The sequence below is a fragment of the Galendromus occidentalis genome, unplaced genomic scaffold (assembly GCF_000255335.2).
Source record: "Galendromus occidentalis unplaced genomic scaffold, Mocc_1.1 scf7180000077464, whole genome shotgun sequence".
Classification (NCBI taxonomy): domain Eukaryota; kingdom Metazoa; phylum Arthropoda; class Arachnida; order Mesostigmata; family Phytoseiidae; genus Galendromus; species Galendromus occidentalis.
Window position 1 is genome coordinate 546,787 of NW_003805452.1, and position 18,156 is coordinate 564,942.

The window sequence follows — 18,156 nt, forward strand, 5'->3', positions numbered from 1 at the left end:
GAACACGCGGGATATCATGTAATTTTTTTCACAATCTACGAACGTTTCGAGCGAACCTCGCAGCCATAAATATTGTCTTCTCAGTCAGACCAACTCTCAAACACACTGATCGCAAGTTCTCTCTCACACTTTCTCGGGATTACATATGGTCCATGCCAGTCATTCCGCTACCCCGCTGTCTTGTTCGATACACTCTTCGTCATATGTACGTCAAATGTGAACACGAGAGCCGACCGATACCTCATCACGTCGGCCATGATCTGGTTGAGCTGATCGTTTTAAGGAGACCGCCAAGACTCAACACCACTCCTTCGCTCGAAATCCGACGATGTAAAGGTCGTTCAGGAATTCAGAGGTGCTTGTATGCCTTCAGAGCCGACAGAACAATGTAGACCAGCCACAGGAACAGAAGGAAGCCTGCTGAAGCGAGAGCCATCGGTCGGGGTCCACCCAATTCGGCCTTGCCCAGAGGTTGCAGGAAACGTCTCGCGAAGATCAGCGATATGCAGCAAACTGCTACCGCGCAGTAAATCCCGACGCTGAATGTCAGGGTGCCAGACTCGACCTGTAAAACAGCTTGGGATAAGACTCCCGTTCTCCCGCTCGGTGCTCCGAGTTCTACATATTCCTCGAACGGAGCAGTGGAACTGCCAACAGAACTTACCCGGAATACTTCGCCCTTCGACCACCAGTAAAGCGCAGCGATGAACCAAGGGAGTCCGAGACCCAGGAACACATTGACCGAGTTTGAGCCGGTGACGTTCCCGATGGCGTTGTCGGCATATTTCTCCTGTCGAGCTGCAGTTCTCGAGGCGAATAAATCGGGCAGAGACGTTCCGAGAGCGACGAAGGTGATAGCGGTCACTGTGTTCTCAAGTCCGACGAGGCAACCAAATATGCCCGCGAGATCACCTGTAAGAGTCGAAGCCTCAGGAATTCCAGTTTCGGAAGAGGGCGAATCCGATAGCTTCGACCGAGGACAATATCAAATTAGCAAATCGGCTCCACTCACCAACTATAGCTGTGAGTAAACCGATGAGAGCCAGAGAAACCACGAACGTGATCCAACCCCCGGCGTAGGCGGGCGGGGGAACGAAGGAGAACAGAACTTTCCAGAAGAAAGTCAATCCGTGCATGACGTAGTCGGATCCGGTGGCGTTATCCAGGTCGCCCCCGTTGACGTTCATATTCTCCTTGAATTGTTCGCACCAGGTTTCGTTGTGCAGTCGGAATTTGTCGACGTTAACATTGGCCATCATCATTATACGATTCATGATCGAGTTGAAATCATCGTCGTTGGCTATGGTGACCGTGCATTTCGTGTGAGAGCCCAGACTCGAGCCCGGAGAGGGTTCGAAGAGTTCCACTTCGAAATGTTCGTCCTTCTCGGCCTCGAAATCGTCGACAATCTTGATTTCGATCGCTTTCTCACATTCACCGTCCTCGAATATGAGTTTCCCATCGCCTGGAAACAGAATTATAGTGAGAATTAGGAAATGAGCGTTCCTGTGACCGCTAACAAGCTCAGTCCATATATGGTGGTGATTTCGGAAGCATTCTTGAAGCGTCATGGTTCCGAGACAAGTTATGCCTCTCTGAGCGGATGAATTTTTCGAGTCCGTCCCAAGCGATTGTCAGGTCATCTTGCATTTTTTTTAGTTAGCGATAGAAATGTCTCTCCGCCATGATGATATCCATGGGATTTTTGGCGCAAGCTAAGATTTCCAAAGTACTTACACCTCTGTCTCGGCGAATGGTTCACAGCTTAAGAAATTAGTGAGAGAGAGAAAGACAAAGAGGAACTTTAGGCCGGAGGAGAAGAAATTTCCAAAGGTGTCAATCATAGCTCGTGCCCCACTGTATTCGGTCAGTCGAATCCTCACTCGCGTTACCTTCGCTATTTACTGTACCCAATCAGTTTCGCCGGGACTGTATATACACTGAAACAGACCTAAATGAGCTCACCTCCAACGAAATCCTTCCCATGAACTGCCGTTTGGTTCTTCGTTCTCCAGTGGACATGGGCAACGCCATCGCAACCTTTCTGACGGATCACAGTCAAGGAGGCCAATCCCACGCTTTCCTTGACCAAAACACCACGACGTAAGAAGGTGAATTGTCCCGGTTCTGAAGCGGAAGTATTGATTAAAATAATTATACCGGAAATCGATCCATGATCGATTCGCATGATTCCCCCTCAAGGAGGGTACTTGCGATGCATTTTATAAGGATGCCGTACGTGAACTCACCGTCATCGTTGATGATTACGATCTCCATAACGGTTTTCCTACCGAGTCGGAGCATTTTCTGCGATAACGGCACAGACATCCGAAGGAAGAAGCTCTCATCGGGTTCCCATTGCTGATCGTCAACGATTTCCACCGTGACTGCTTTAATCAATTCCCCTGGAGCGAATTTGACGAGTTGCCGGAGCGGCTTATAATCCTCGTGGGCAGTCGCGGTTCCTGTCAAACAACGAACAAGAATTTCAAACACTCGGTTTCGCCAACGGATTGGATCGAATCCCGTCCGGCCATCCATCCGAGGGTAGTAGGCAGCTCGGCAAAGTCAACACCGCGCTGATTAAGATGTCCCAGCCCGACATCCTCCTCATCGCGTGGCTTTCCCTTTCATTTCCTCGTCGGTTCCACCCCGTCAAGTCCCGTTCTCATCAATAACCGCTCGTTGGTTCCTTTTCAAGGCTGACCACCCCGGCCTGCATCATCCTAACCCTTTGTACTCGATCCTCCTTGCACGAACATCGCCGGAAACGCGTGTGGGCATTCGTTTGCATCGAGTACTTGAAATCGGATTCGATGTCTCGAGGTCACCGAAGACAAAGTTCTATCCGAGATCACGACCGTTATCCGAGGTGGTCGAGCCTTCGAACACATGAACAAACAATGCCGGAAAGACCGCATGCTCTCCGGATAGACATCGACTCCACTCAAGAGGGCTACGGCAGAAAATATCGAACGAGCGGTCCGGCGTCCTCCTACCAAGCGGTGGTATGTTCGAACCTCGACCAAACTGCGTCTCGTTCGCATCGTACAATGACGATTCTTCATCCCTAACGATCTTCCGGTCTGAACCCTTGACATCGAAAGGGGTCAGTCTCCGATTTCCGCTAGCATCGGAAACCCAGACGAGCGAGTGACCCCCCGATGGAGCCCTCACTCGTTGTCGCTCGCCGTCGGTCTCAACAGAATGCTCCTTCCGTTCTTGGCAGCGGCTTGTCGACGCCATCGAGAAGAATCGGATATGCTCGTATTCGGATGTTGCGTTGCGAGTTAATGGTGTATATGGTCTCGTTCTCGCTTCGGCTCTCTTCTGCTTCTTCTGCCGCATGGTTGGATCCATCACTCACCATCGATGGTCTCGACGCGCACGCTGATCTCGGATTCGGTATTGCCTCTTCTCCGGAGCAGGACGGTGGCTTTCTTCGATTTTTCCAATACTGCGACTTGGCTGGCGTTGAACTCGACGTACGACATCTCCTTGTCGATGAAATATGGGAGAGGAGTCAGCAGCGTGCCCTTCTGTTTGTCGAGGTCCTGTACTTCGGGAGTGCTCACTCGGTTACGATCGGCCTCTGGCTTGTCATCACGTTTGTCCAGCACGTCGGCAACAGCCATGAGTTCCCGCACCTACGGGGAGAAACGCGTCGACCTCATTCGGACATGTGGAGTTGCAACGACTTCGCCTATCGAGACACCGGTCTAACCATGATACCCGTGTAAGCCTAAAATAAATTCAAACACCTACTTCTTGGTCCAACTTATGTTGTAAAGTAGCAGAAATCGAGGGTTTCGTCCGCTTTCCGCCGGTGAAGTCTCTGATGGCGCTCACGCGGTACCAGCCTCGACTGTGAGCCTGCTCATCGGCCAATCGAGCAGCAGCCAAAGTCGCACAATCCTCGTCCGTCAGACCAGGATGCTGAGCACAATTGGACGCGTTAACGAAAGCTCAGTGAGTATGGAATGATCATAATCATAATGACGAATTTTCAGCGACTCCGTCGTTGAGAATCGACCCAAGATACTCACCTTGCGGATATCCTTGATGAAGTCGAGTAGTCCGGGGCGATCGATTCTGCCATTGCTGAAGAATTTTTTCTTGTGCGAGTCAGTCCCATTCGGGATATTCACTTTGACTTTCTCGGGATCGTCAGAGCTTTGGAGTTCGATCTGCTTGGGATCCGTGCTTTCCTCTTTTCTTCCGGGGAAGAGAATTCCTAGAGACGGTCGTCGATAGTGAGAATTCGAATTTCCGCTAGAAGTATACCATCTGGTATGCATCTACTTATTTCGAACAAGGAAGCTGCTGCCTAGAGCACCTTTATCAGCCAAGTAGGCGAGAAGTACAAGGATGAAAAAGAACAGGAGAGTGAGAAGTCCTTCCCAAACTTCCACTACGTCTTTAGATATCAGAACCAGGATGACTAATAGCCACACGTAAGCAAAGACCGAAAACGTAGCCGTTATGCAGAACACCTGGGGGACATTCAAATCTTTACTAAAAGCATTCTATTAGGGAAATTGCGACGCGCACGATGACTATCGGAGGTTTTCGCTCTTAGATGCAAAGGCTTCTTAGAGTACCTTGATCATACGTATAGTGCGAATTTCTCCTGCTGGCACCGAGATGATGCACACGGCCGTGATAACGAGCAGATTGAACGCTGCCGATCCTGGAACGTTCATCGAATATCGAGGTGAGAAATTGACCTCCCCATAACACTGGGCAAAAGGATTTTCATTCGGGACGATCGATATCCGGCCCCGTGGTCGAATGCGATCTTCTCGAGTCCGCGAGCGATTCGGACGCAGCGAGGACCGATGCTCGTCATCGATAGCTATTCCTCGGACCACCTTCTGACTGACTGAGTGATGCCCAATTATTCTACGGGACGAGTGCTCACCAACGATAGTTCCGGGACCTAGTTCGCCAGCTTTGAAGTCATTGCCGGCGATCTCGATGATCGATAAGAGAATCTCAGGAGCCGATGAGCCCAAGGCCATCAGAGTCAGGTTTGCAACGGTCTCATTCCAAACCTTAACCTCGATAACTTCCGGCTCTTCTCCGACCTGCAATCAGGCAGACATTGAAAATTTCAAGATAGGGCCATGATCGTCGATCACAGAGCATTGAGAATGCGTCGATCGTGTCCATGGGGGACCTGCGTCCACGAATTCATAATAGCGAGTTTCAGGCAATCGCTCCTGTAAGCGAGACACTAGGAAAGCGAAGGGCAATCAGAAAAGCACAGAAATCGTAATGAGGGTTAGTTACCAGACCGATATCGGAATCCGAGTCCGGTCGACTGCCTTCCTGATAAACTTTAACGATTCTTTGCTAGAATGTTCCAACACAAGCTGGGGTTAGTCCGTGAATTGGGTTTCGTATCATCGGTTCGAGGTCTGCAACGTGCTGTATGAAGCCGCGCGCCGTCATGCTCGATTTTTTTCGCGAAGTGTATCGATCCGGACCGAGAGTTACCTGGGCTGATAGTGTGATTTTCCGGGTCTTCGATGTGATCTTCTCGATTGAGCACATGAAAACGTCTGCGATTATTGCAACACCTGCAAGACAAAATCCGGAGCGATTGAATCATGCTCCCGAGTCGGAGGAACCGGAACGGAATAATTTCTACGATCGATTAGAATCAGCTCTGCTGTATTGAGTGGATCGCAGCGTTGAACTGCGAAATTCAGCAACACAGGGACGAAGAGTATGTTGTTGTGATCACGTGCGAGGGATGATACCGCGACCCCTCCGTGTCGCCGGAGAGCATCGAGAGCTCTCCGGGTTTGCACGGCGCGTGCAATGGATTTGTGATGATATCCTTGGGAATATCTTGAGTCTTATTTACTCACTCAACAGATAATTCTTATGTCATTCGAGCTCTGTCGGGAGCGCTTGTTTTATTTCCAACTGGCGTGGGTATTGTCTGATGACATTCGAGATCACAAAAAAGGACGCGCGCACGAGCCAACGGAGACAACCCGAACGACTACGACCTTCCGTTGGAGACTCTGACGACCAGACGATAGCCCGGAGATTCGGTGACGATACTTTCGAGCTCGTCAGCGTCGTCGTTACATTGTTCATGAGCGAGCGATTTTCGTAGGATCGTTTGCTGAGCGGGCCGAAACCGAACTCCTCGAAACGTTCGAGCCCGGAGAGAGCTATTTTGGCTCATCTACGAAAGATACGAGTACACTTTCTGAGCTACATTGAAGAAGGTGCCCGAGAAGGAGCTGGGGACTTCGCCCGGGTGGCGGACGTCCCCCCCACGGGAGCGAGGAAGATGGGAGACGACGTTAAAAGCATATTGAGTGAAGTTTGATGGCGAGGGGTTGAAAGTAATGACACATTGCCCCAGCGCACTGAGGCTCTTCGAGGTGTGGCTTGTCGTTCGCCATCGTCGACCCATACCCTCCCCCTGGGCGCTCAATGCTCGATGCGTGGCGATGCGACCGGCTTTCTTCTAGGCAGACTGGTGAGTTTCCCCGCGGCTTCGAACACGCCAAGTTTTGTTGCGGGCGGTCGTGCGGTCCAGACGCTACTCGACACTCGCTGTCGGAACCACCAGCTCCTTAACTGGTCCTCGATGAGCGGAATTTGAGTAAACGCGGGGAAGCCTCGATCGGTATACGCACAGAGAGGGATTATTGGAATTTTCCATCGTAGAAAAAAAACAGAACCGAATCATGTGGCTTTCCACCGTCGTGGAAACGGCCCGTAGTTACGACAGCGATGATCGGTGGCTCCTCTGCGAAATGGGAGCATCGCCATGCGGTCCACTGGGATCAGATATAAGATTTTTTTCTATCCACTGAACTTCTGGCTCCCGCTCTAGACTTCGGCATCGACTCACCATAGGGTCGTTCGGTGTGGATTGGGATAGATCATGATCGGGCGGATGAACTCACCTATGAAGCAGTAGAGCAATCCTCCCAGATAGAGTATAGCCCGCAACGTAGGATCCCATCCTGCTTCGTTCAGAAATGGAATCAGGAGTCCGCCTGAACAATTATGGTATGAATCCCCCATGGTGAAGGTGTTCACCGCGGAGAACCGCTGAACGATTCGACGCCGATGCTCTGCGTGCTGGAAAAAGTAATATCTTCCTTGAATTTTTCGTTTCATCTAAATTTCGTTCGGCTGCCTCAGTCGTAATACACGGTTGTTAGCCAACTGTGGCGTCGATAAACTTGAGACAAAGTGACGCGTTGTCTGGGAAGTATGCAAATAAGGCATCACCGACTCCGAATAGTGTTATTACCATGCGAAAGTTTTCAGAGCGTTTCGCTCGTTCGGAAACACGAAAATGGAAGAAAGATGAATGGAAAGTTATCTTATTAGAATCGTGTTCCTCCGGTCAGTCGCTACAGACACTCCAATCTTTCGTGAATTCTGTAGATTCTCTTCGATTCGCCGCCAGCCCACGCACTCCTTGCTGGCGTGTTGGAGTAATCGCTCTTAATGCGTCGTCCCCGAAACTGTACCGGAACCACGCAGAGTGGACACAGGATCGAGATTTCGAGTGAAAGACTCGATCACAAATCACGAACTCCAAACGCGGGCAAAAGTAGTACCTTCCTAAAATCCGCGACGCTGTAAACATTTCACCGAGTCATGAGAGCGCGCGGAGTACCTACGATCATTCGGGGCTCATAATAATCTCGGATTCAAACATTAGAACATCCCCTAAGGTGCAATAGCCGTATCAGAGCTGGTGTCACTCCCTCACTCTGTCCAAGTTTATCTCTCAATCGGGTCCCCTTGTCCCCGAGGTACAGCCATCAGACCCACTCGCTCGCTCGCTCTCAGTCAGTCAGACACACACATTGTATGTATAGCGAGACCGATGCGGCCTCTCCTCGATTCTCGTCGCTCCTGCTCTTCAGGTAAACTACACAGAGTCTCCTCTCATTGACTGAGTGAGAGTATGGATGTCAAACGTGTCACTGCTGAACACGTCGCACACCTTCAAAGCAGGTGTGGTGTCAGAGAGTCCTAGGACCGGTCGCTATCGGGGGATGTCCTGATTTTCATAATTCTCTCTCCCCTTCTCGTCTAGAAGTCTCATGAGCAACTGGAGACAGAGTTGAGCCCGATACTCCTTCTTTCAGGGGATTCTCTTCGCTCTGCACGGGAAAATTATTCTTAGATAAATGTACCCACCTCCCTCTCGAACGCATCAACATCGCTAGCGAAAAGGATTCCGAACTATGTCTTAAAGTTTGTTATCTAAGTGAGTCTCTCACCGACCTCGCTGATGACGAGAATAAAGTGGATCTGCTTGTCACAAGGAAAAATTCCCGCTGGGAAAACAAGGTTAGCCCTCCAGTGATGAGATTGAGCAACTGCAAACTGCACAGTTGGTCCCCGCTGTGACTTTGTGTTCCCCGCATATGGTCCGCATCGCCACTGGCAGGTAGCTCAATCCAATCGGTGAGCTGAAGAGCCTCCTATCGGCACGTCGTTGACACCGACCAACGGGAGCACGTGACAACATCGCGTTCAGCCCCTGTTGACGACTGATCTCACTCAGTCCAGACGTCCCGGGTCAGATTCATGAAATTTCTTAACCGTATCTGGACGCGAAAGACATCGGACATTGCTCAACGCTCATTACCGATCGTGGTCTGGAGTATCGCTTCATCTGCTCGGCAGCTCACCCCAACCGAGGAATCGCATTGATTCTTCGACAATTTCCTTTCAGCTACGGTTTCGCGTCGCTCCCTTCGCCTATTCCACCTTATGGACGTACGATGCATCGTTTGAACTGGCGACGAAGCGTCGAGCCTTTCGAACTATTCAGGGTCCCACCGACCAGTACGGAAATAGAGCGCGGCTCGAAGCTCGAGTCAGGCCCGGGCTGCCGATAGCTTTCTATCGGGAATCCTCCCGGATAGAAATGAACGCTCTAGGAGTTCATCATTGGCAGGGGAAGAGAGCCGGGCTCAGTGAAAGGGTACAAATGGACCGAAGTCCTAGTTCTTGACCCACTTGCTCCAGGAACGCGACGAGAACATGAGATCATGCCGTGCGCTATTGTTTCCGATCACTCAAATGCGAGCCTTTGTGATCGGTCGCATTCGATGCTCGTCGCTTCTGACTGCAGCTCACCTCGCACTTTATTGAAATCCCGAACTCCCGGTATTGCCGCGGCTCTCGGCAGGGAAGAATCGAAACTGGGAAGTGCCATCGCTCACATTCGATAAGCACTGGCGCTCTACCGGGTGCATTTTCGGAGAAATTGGCGGAGGAGCTCTATCGCGTTCACAATAAGCTCCTAATATCGCGAGATCCCTTGTCGGTAAAGGACATTGCTATCAGGAGAATATCATCTTTCAATCTTTAATCAACTAACGATGAGCGGAGGCTGTTTCGGGTGCATAGCGAGCTCGACAGCTAGCTCCTTCCACCTGCTTTGAAGAAACGAAACCCTAGCTGAGACCACATGTCGTCCTTATGCCACGCCGCCGACAAAGTACTGCATGCCTGCCTGCCCGCCCGCCTGCTTGCCTGTTCGATTATATTCACGATAAGACAGATAAGTCACTGTTGCAAAGAGCCTCTATACGGATAGATTGACAAAGTAAGGAGAGAGGATGATGGAGCCGGCCGGGTTATGGGCTCGAGGGACAGATTTTTGGGGGGAGATGGGGACGAGAGCAGCGAGCGCCCCGGCGAGCTAGTGAGAGAGCCGATTCAACATCCAACAAGCAGTGAATGACGGTGATAACAGATAAACCCACAAATCCCGCTAATATTGAGGGATTAGCTGCGCATGGTGGTTTTTCCATTCGTGTGGGAGTGGGCGGAGGAGAGAGCCTCAGCAGCAGGTTGATCGGGAAATGATGGTGAGATCAACAAACCACTCACATACCTGGGTATGTACATACAACAGGTTATGTGGCTGCAGGACATGGACGGACGTTTTGCTCTCAGCTTCCGAAGTCAATGTTTCTATACCCATCGTAATATCCGTCAATGGAGCCCGATTCAGATAGACAGGGACGGACGATGCTCCGACAATGGTTTTGAAAAACGCTCGGCCTTGAGCTACCGTCGTTCCTGAGCACGAATGTTCACGCCTAGCGACGGGGTAGTCCCATCTTGATCTTCTGCATCGGTCCTTCCGAGAGCTCTGCAGTTCCTCCCGTTCCCCCCAAATATGAGCCTTCGGGCTCGTCTATCCCGAATGCCAAGTGTCCGACGTCGATGGAGTGGACCGTAGGTCTGATACTCCGGCTGATATAGATCGAATTGATTCCGATGAGATTCTGTATGAAGGATGCAATAATAGATCGTAATTTATTGAGATGAAAAAAAAGAAAACACCTGAGACGGGTGCAGTTCGAACGCTATCGGATTCTAAAATGATGTGTGTTCCCCAACAGTCGTCAGAATGAATATCTGTTCGGGCACCAGAAGAGCGTGATGAAAGAAAGAAGCGGTATGGCCGGAAGAACTTCCTCACTTTGTAGATTAGTGGCGCTTCGAAGCCGGCGGCAACGCGCCGGAATCGTGGGCAGAACGCATCAGACCTTCAAGGCTGACGCATGCTGTGCGCTCATTGGTTTTGTCTCGAGCGCCACTGTTCTTCCGATGATGATGATGATGGCATTTCACGACATGAGAAAACATCTGACCGCACCGAAATTCATGTTGGAGCGCGAATTGAGCGTCCAAAGAGCGGGCAGTCGGCTCGGCTGCTCGTTAGCGAGCGCGGGGAATCGGGCAATATGTTGTATTCCTCTTCCGATCGTGGCCGAGGCGACAGGCTTCGTCCTCCTGAGGGTCGAGGACTCGTTACGATTCCACATGCAAGGAAACCGAGACCGTTGGGAGCGTGCTTCCATCTCCTTCGAGCAGAGCGGTCTTCTTGCTGAACAGGATGAAGGGAAGGAGTCCCAAAGCTGCGCATACGCATCCGGAACTCACGATTCTTCTCGGTCCGGCCGATCGAGACATACAATTGACAGATATCCTACGACAAGCTCCGGAGAAGATTGCCAAGGTCGCTCGCTGACCGCATCGCACTGCCCAACTTTCTGATGCGAGGCGTGGGTCGTTCTGGAATTGTATAACACAATCCGCGTAAACACTAACCGCGCATGAACGGAGCCGGATCGCGCGATGGAGACGACTGTAGAAGTCGATTTTTGAATCACTCGTTGCTGAGTCATCCGGACCCTCGCTCGAGCGCCCGATGTCCGACGCGAACTGTCACAAAACCCGAGCTATCATCTTTCTGAATTTTCCCAAGGTGGATCACAGTTGCAACCTCAAATGGGTGACAGGATAAGCATCGCTCTCCCTTTTCTAAGCCGAGCACTTCGGACAGCAAACTCCTGAGTTTGCCGGAGCGTCGTCGACGTCTCGGTCGGGGTGCGGGCAACGCAAGTTTCCTCTATGCATGTGTAGCACATAAGAGAACGGATCCAGAGCGGCTTGCCACGCCGACTCGATCGATGACTCGCACTATTGTTCATGCAAATTCGACGAGGGCGTTCACGCAAGGAATTGATTGAATCAGCGGATCGCTCTATGACGTGTAGTTATATCACACAATCCGACGATATGCAAAAAAGGCAACGGTTTCCATTGCGCGTAGTACGGTATCAGGAAGGTTTCATCACTCTTCAAGAATTCAGTATCCTCCTTAGACGCTCACCACGACGGAAGGACGGACGCAAGAATGACCCGATTTTTTCTCGGCGTGCCATAATTACTATTAAAATTATAATTCAACCGAAAAACGGCGATAGCTCCACTGAGAAGGCGACATCGCCTCCGGTGCAGAGCGCTTCGGGAAGTCGTTTTTTTTTCTTATGCTCCGAATGGCCTTCCCACAGGATCAACAGAAAACTGATTGGACAGTGCGTCGCGAATCTACGCAAGGGGCCCCTTAAACTCTCGTTCGCGCACGCTTCGACGAACTTGACCAAAGCAGTGCTATGGCGTGCCCGCCGGCAGCAAAGTATGAGCACCGGCGGCAGCGAAACCACTGGTCAGCCAAAAGTTGTGTTTCGTCTTCAGAGAAGATCTCCGATCCGTCAACGGGCTGGGGCGAGTATCCAGTGGGTGACGACGAAAAGCAAACGCGTCGATAGGATCGCGATGGGATGCTCCCAGCATCTCGTCTCGCGTGCCATCTCGTCTCACAGTTCTCTCAGCGAATGTTCCAACCGTACGCCTTATATGGAAAACTTTCTTTAGGAAATTGGTCCGTGATTATTGTGACATAAATAAATAGTCTCCCAACTTTCGAGGCTGCGGAATTTTGGCTTCACGTGAGCCAATCGACGCCTTACCAATTCGGCACATTTGTTCCTGCGACGCGTGGCAATTTATCGCCCCATGGTTGAGTAGTGAGGGAAAGTTTGCTTTTCCAAGCAATCTTCTTCCGCCTCCGCAAACGTTGAACTTTGTCAGACAGCGGAAACATTCGACGGAGGAACACCTCAAAACAACGACGAGCACTTCCAGTCGCCGTCAAACGACGTCGAAGAAGGAAGACAACGCGGTCCCTGAATTCATTTGACCGTTTGCCATAGGAGAAACGTGACGGAGCTCTTATTAATAGTGTCGAATACCGAAATTGAAGCGCGTGACTCCCTTTTTCCCTTCATTGCTTCTGCTCTTCGCCGATGCATCCGTGCTTTCGTCTGCTCCGTAGGAAGCCCAGTAAATCGCCTAGGATTTCCAGACCCGAGAATACGTTTCCCTCGTTTTCTCGAAGCGTTAAGCGATATAACAGACGTCGTCGCAACCGACAGAGCGGAGGTTTGCACGTCTCGAATCGAAATTTTATTTTCAGCCGTCGGATCGGGCCGTCTGACGACTCCACCTGTGTCACGCTATGGAGCGGCGCGTTCCACGGAATGTGTGCGGGAGAGTCTTCCACAGAATCTTTTCTTGCGATGGGAACTTATTCGGCTGGGTGGTGGCTTTCATGCCCGAGGACTGTGCGCGCTTGCGGACTGCTCGGATGATTCGCGTGTTCAGAGCTGACTTTTTTTCCAACGAGACGACGTCGAGCGAATGTCATTGGATGCGGTTCCAACCAAAAAACTAATTCCGATGTTTGAAGAAGAGGAAGAAAAAAGTCACCAAGTCAGTCAGTCAGTCAGTCAGTCGGCCAGCCCTAAGTATCAATCTAGAATGGGGTCGGCTCCGCAATGCGTAGCATCATGGTTCATGGTTCATGGTTTTATTGATCCATATGTTCCCGTGATACTATATCACAGGTTTCATATCCCTTTTATCTCAGGGGCGATTTCTCAGCAGATCGGTCGGGTCTCCTTTTCCCATCGCTCTAGTAGTTCCTTGGTCTTTCGCAGCACTCCACGGTCCAGGAGCTCCTGGAGTCCCAATTTCTTACGGAGTTCCTCTTCATTGAAGTGATGTGGGGTGCATTCTAATAGCACGTGCTGGATAGTTTCCTCCTCCATCCCACACCAACAGCAGTACGGGTGGATGTTTTGGAACTTACTGCGGTATTTCCGAGTCGGCAGCATCCCTGCTCTCGCTAGTGCGAGTAGGGTACTGCCTCTTCTATTGTTATACGTGCCGACTGCGGTCAGTCCTCGTCTCTCTTTATACATATTGTATATCTGTAGGCTTGGTTTCCGGGACATCCCTTCTCTCCATGCCTTGTCCTGCGTTTCCCGGACTTTTAATTTCACTTCCTTGTAAAATTTACTTAGAAGTGGACGTCCTTCGTTAGTGTATACCACGGGTATTTCCCCATCAAGGTATTTTTTACGTAGGATCTTCAAGCGTTTGACTGCCTCGGTGTATGTGTCGGTTAGTGCCATCATTGACAGGATCGCTCTCGGCCATCTATGTGCCTCCATTGAACTTATCCTAGTGAAATATCGGATCCTGCTCTGAGCTTCTCTTGCCTCGAATGATGACCAGCCTATTTCTCCTTGGATGAACTCGTTGGCTACCTTGTATCCCGTAATACCCAGAGCCCATCGGCCCGCAGACATCTGCGTCTTTTCGAAGTGAGCATTCAGCGCTCTTTCATTCAATACTATATGGCGGTAATCGAGATCGTACCTCGTTGCGGGCAAGCGTCAGAGCTTCAACTCCCGTGTCGGCCGGGACTCCGGAACCTTTCATAGCTATGGTTTCTACGAGCATAGATTTCTCAGGTGTTCCCGAACCCCAAAAAAGCACAACTCCAGAACGAGCAGCGTTCGTTCAAGTATCGTGTAAGCTCCTTGCCATTGACAGCTTCTTCCGATGGCAATCATCGAAATTCGGTCAGCGGAAGTCCGAACAAACCGTCTGAATGACTGTCAAAGTGCCCGTCCGACCATCGATCGGCCGCAGAGACGAACAGAAACAGCCGGCCGCATCGATTGTATGCGTCCGCCGAATTTGAAAAGTGAAAGACCTCCGGCTAACTAAGTTTACGTCCCGCGCGCAATGCGGATATGGGTAACCCAACAATCGGAACCTATTAGCATTGATGACAACGCAGGCTGCGCTTCGTGGACAATGAATAGAAAACCAAAGGATTAATCTTGCTCTTCTGCATAGGATGACCCGAAGTCACGATTGGCCACGACGACATCGACGGAAGCGGCCGGCGGTGGTCGCGGTTGAGCGTAAACTAGCAATCTACACGTACCCGTCGGGTGTGAGCAGCAGCCGCGACGCTATTGGCCACAACCAAACGTACCCAGAATGATTACGAAACTTTCACCGCGGTGTCCCACGCGGGACATGCGGGGGTGGACGTGGGGATGCGCGGATTCGCGCGACGATGTTTTGCACGGATCGATCGTATAGATGACAGAACCCGATCAAGAATTTCATGGAGCGGTGCGACGTGCAGGGAATCATTGGAGCTCATTCCGGAATTTCCATCAACGCTCGCGAATTCCCCGATCCTCTGTTTTCCCCAGCGACGCGACGCGAAGTATGCGCATCGATGAGCTCACCTAGGAACGGCTCTTATTCCGGCTTGCTTCCCTTTGGAAACAGTATTGCTGTAATAGTAGGCGCCGTTGCATGAATATCAACCTACAAACGGAAGCTGAGCTCGGCAGGCCCAAACATTGCCGACCCGGGATAAGCGAGCCGAAGTTTCGGCTGGAAACCGCCTGTTTCGATTAGCCTGGCAATCTAATGCCCCGGCACTGAAATTACCAACACCCGGAAAGCTCAGGAGGAACCCACACTTAAAGGGCTCAGGGAATCCTATCCAGAGACGATTCAGATCATCTCAGTGATTTGATGGAGGGCTCCAGTTTCCGCAGAATCGGGGAGCTTGAAACGTATAATTCGCAGCATTGGCGAAGAGTATCAGTCTATGTCTATTTTTATCCCGTTTCCAGGAGATGGCCGGAGCGAAATTCACATTACAGTCAAAGCGTGGTCAACCGAGAGCTTTTACAGCTGAGGGAATTGTGTCAAAACAAGGGAGTCCACGGAAGATGGAGACGGTAAGTGACATTGGCTGCAAAACTCGGCAGGCTGGACCGCTCTACTGACTGAGTTAAGGTGAACTAGCCGACGAGCAACCTGACCGTCGAGCTACTGGGGACCACCTGCAGAATTCTAATTTCTAATCTTGCCCGTCGTAAGGTCCTAAGCCGGGAGATACACTGTGACGTTGTAAGGGCTCGCCATCATTCAAGAGCGGCGTTCGAATCGGAATTCTCTCTCCACGACAGAGAATCGTGACATGCGATGAGACCTGTCGCTTTGTCGCCGCATGGTGTCGGCGCCTCAGAGGAGAAACTCGAGCAACCTACCTTTGAAATGGAGAATATCACACTCAAACTAGTCCGGAGGCGATCGGGGCGCTGGAATTTTCCGATGTGAGGATGTGACGAGGCACGCTGAGCGTTCAGAACACTTTGCCGAAGTATATTAGCACTTGATAAGTGCTGTTCGGCTGTGTTTCTGCTTTGAAAGCAGCATGACTCTCTCTCCGTCAACGGGAAAGGAGGCCAACGTCATCTCCCCAATGACGCCGTCCCGAGCCGCGCCGGAACGACGGAAAGAACGCGGCGTTCTTGGTTCGTAAGCGTATTTTGCAAACGTCGCACGTTGTTTGATTTCAATCCGAGATCGCTTCTGACCGAGTCGCTACGGAATCCGACGACGTTGGAAAGGGTCCATGAAGTCAACGCGGAATTCGAAGAATCGAAGACCGACGCAGAATCCGAGGACTGTTTACGTTACGTAGACCGGATGCCACGCCTCATTCCGAATAAACCTGCGAACGCATCTCACTGACTGAGCAGCAGTGCAGGATGGTCATCCCGTAATTGATCTCCCAATGAAGCGGAGGCCACAAGGCAGTATGAGCCCGATAGTATGATCTTTCCGTCTCGTTTCATCCCTCGCCTATAATCAAGCAATGAAACGAAGACTTGAGTCAGACGCTCAACGATCCTCGTTTTATCATTCTTCCGCGCCAGATCTTCTCCGGAATCACACTGCGGCAGGGGGAGCCAGAGAACGCGTTCACATCCAAAATTATTGTTGTCTCACCCTGCGTGACTATCCGCTCGTCGACACGAATTCGAGAGAAGCGGAGTCAGTATAGCGGTAAATGAATTTCTTTTGAACGAAACGTCAACACGGAAAACCGTCATCGGAAAGGAGACGATTCTACTTCGCCGCACGCAGATAGACGCGTGAAGTTCACGATTCCGGATCGCTGGATCGTGCCGATGCCGTCACAGTGATAATTGGAACCGAATCGATTGCCGGTCAGCCTGTGAGAATAGAATTTATTTGTATCGTATTCCGCGACAACAGCGTGTCAACTTTTATTGCTACGCGCGATCCTAGCCAGCATCGTCACCTCGATCAGTTGAGCCGAGATTTACAGACGCACATCTGTCTGACTTCATCTCCCCCCCCCTTGCCCGAGGTCGCCACACGTCCCCTGACACCGCCATGGATCCATGCCCAAAACACCCCTGATTCGGGTTGGCCTCTCCCTCCCCCCTCCCACCATTCAGCTCTGTCAGTGTTTTCCGCTCTTTGCTTTTTAGCCTATGAGGGTTTTGGTTTCATTGAATACTTGTTTCCGCATGTTAACTCCGCGACTGCCGCCGATGACACCGCAGAAAATGACCGGCTGATTCATGGAACTCGAGTGAAGTCTAGCGAATCAAATACCCTTGCTTCTCCTGCTGCTCCACTTATCCTGCTCAATCTCCGCTGCTCATTCATTCCTCTCCCGGGCAGCGGCAGCCTGGGCCACCTGCTACAATGGGATTAACGAATTCTTATTAGGGGGAAGAAGACTTGGGAGCAGCATCTAGAAGGTCTGGAAGAAGCGATAGGAGGAAAAGGAAGCGGTGCATCGCGTGGTACAAAAGACCACCTGATGTGGGTCGAATATGATGAAACCCGATATCCGTTGTTCGGATTAGCGCTTGACAAGATTGACATCTGTCTCCGAATAATCGCAGGTTCGAAACTCGATACTATTTGCACATTTTTAAGAACTCCACTCACTCGATGCGAGTACGCTCAGCTACAGCGGCTCCTGCACGACAGCATCCAGGCCCGGACGGGTGCAGCGGGAGGAGTCTCTTAAATCAATGAGGAACTCTAGATGGGGAAAGATTAAGAAATCGAAACATCGGATTCTAGCTCTGTATATTCTTCTGCAATCCCAGAAACAACGTGTTCCAAACGATGCCTCTCCGGGCTATGAAGCCGCTGAAGTTTTCGAGTGGGCTCGGTGCGCGAATCGCGATTTACCTTGCGTAAGTAGACCCACGCGCCGATGGATGCACGGTCGGATAGCTAAGTGAATACGTCGACGGCCAGATGGATGGATACGGTCGGATGAGTGCGAAAAATCAGCTGGTGTGTGATCGCGGGTGTCGCCGAGCGGTATGGAGGAGTTTTACGCAGCGGAATGAAAGATTGAGAGATTTCTTCGCTGTCTGATGATTGTTCCCGCTTGCACCAATCGCGTTCCTCAGCTAGGACTCCCATCTGCTGAAGTCAATTTGATTAAACACGTATGAGGGCGAGATTGGAGCAGGAAACGACGACGATGAGTGCAAGGGAGGGAACGACCCCTCCAGTGAAGCGGATACCGCGGACAGCGACGACCAGCCAGGCCATTTAGCAGGTGGCTTCGCTGCC

At 51.1% G+C, this 18,156-nt stretch overlaps 1 protein-coding gene across 1 annotated transcript; it reads right to left on the reverse strand.

The window, feature by feature from the left end:
• Positions 1 to 243: 243 nt before the first annotated feature.
• On the reverse strand, positions 244 to 7,056 carry LOC100906360 (sodium/calcium exchanger 3). Its single transcript, XM_029111729.1, has 14 exons — positions 6,936 to 7,056; positions 5,500 to 5,582; positions 5,298 to 5,355; positions 4,922 to 5,077; positions 4,602 to 4,690; positions 4,337 to 4,493; positions 4,047 to 4,234; positions 3,766 to 3,936; positions 3,368 to 3,647; positions 2,250 to 2,465; positions 1,966 to 2,127; positions 1,013 to 1,465; positions 665 to 912; positions 244 to 565 (listed from the first exon to the last, which is right to left on the reverse strand). Exons 1-14 carry the CDS (start codon positions 7,054 to 7,056, stop codon positions 350 to 352), a joined length of 2,598 nt encoding a protein of 865 aa, XP_028967562.1. The 3' UTR covers positions 244 to 349.
• Between the last annotated feature and the right edge of the window lie 11,100 nt (positions 7,057 to 18,156).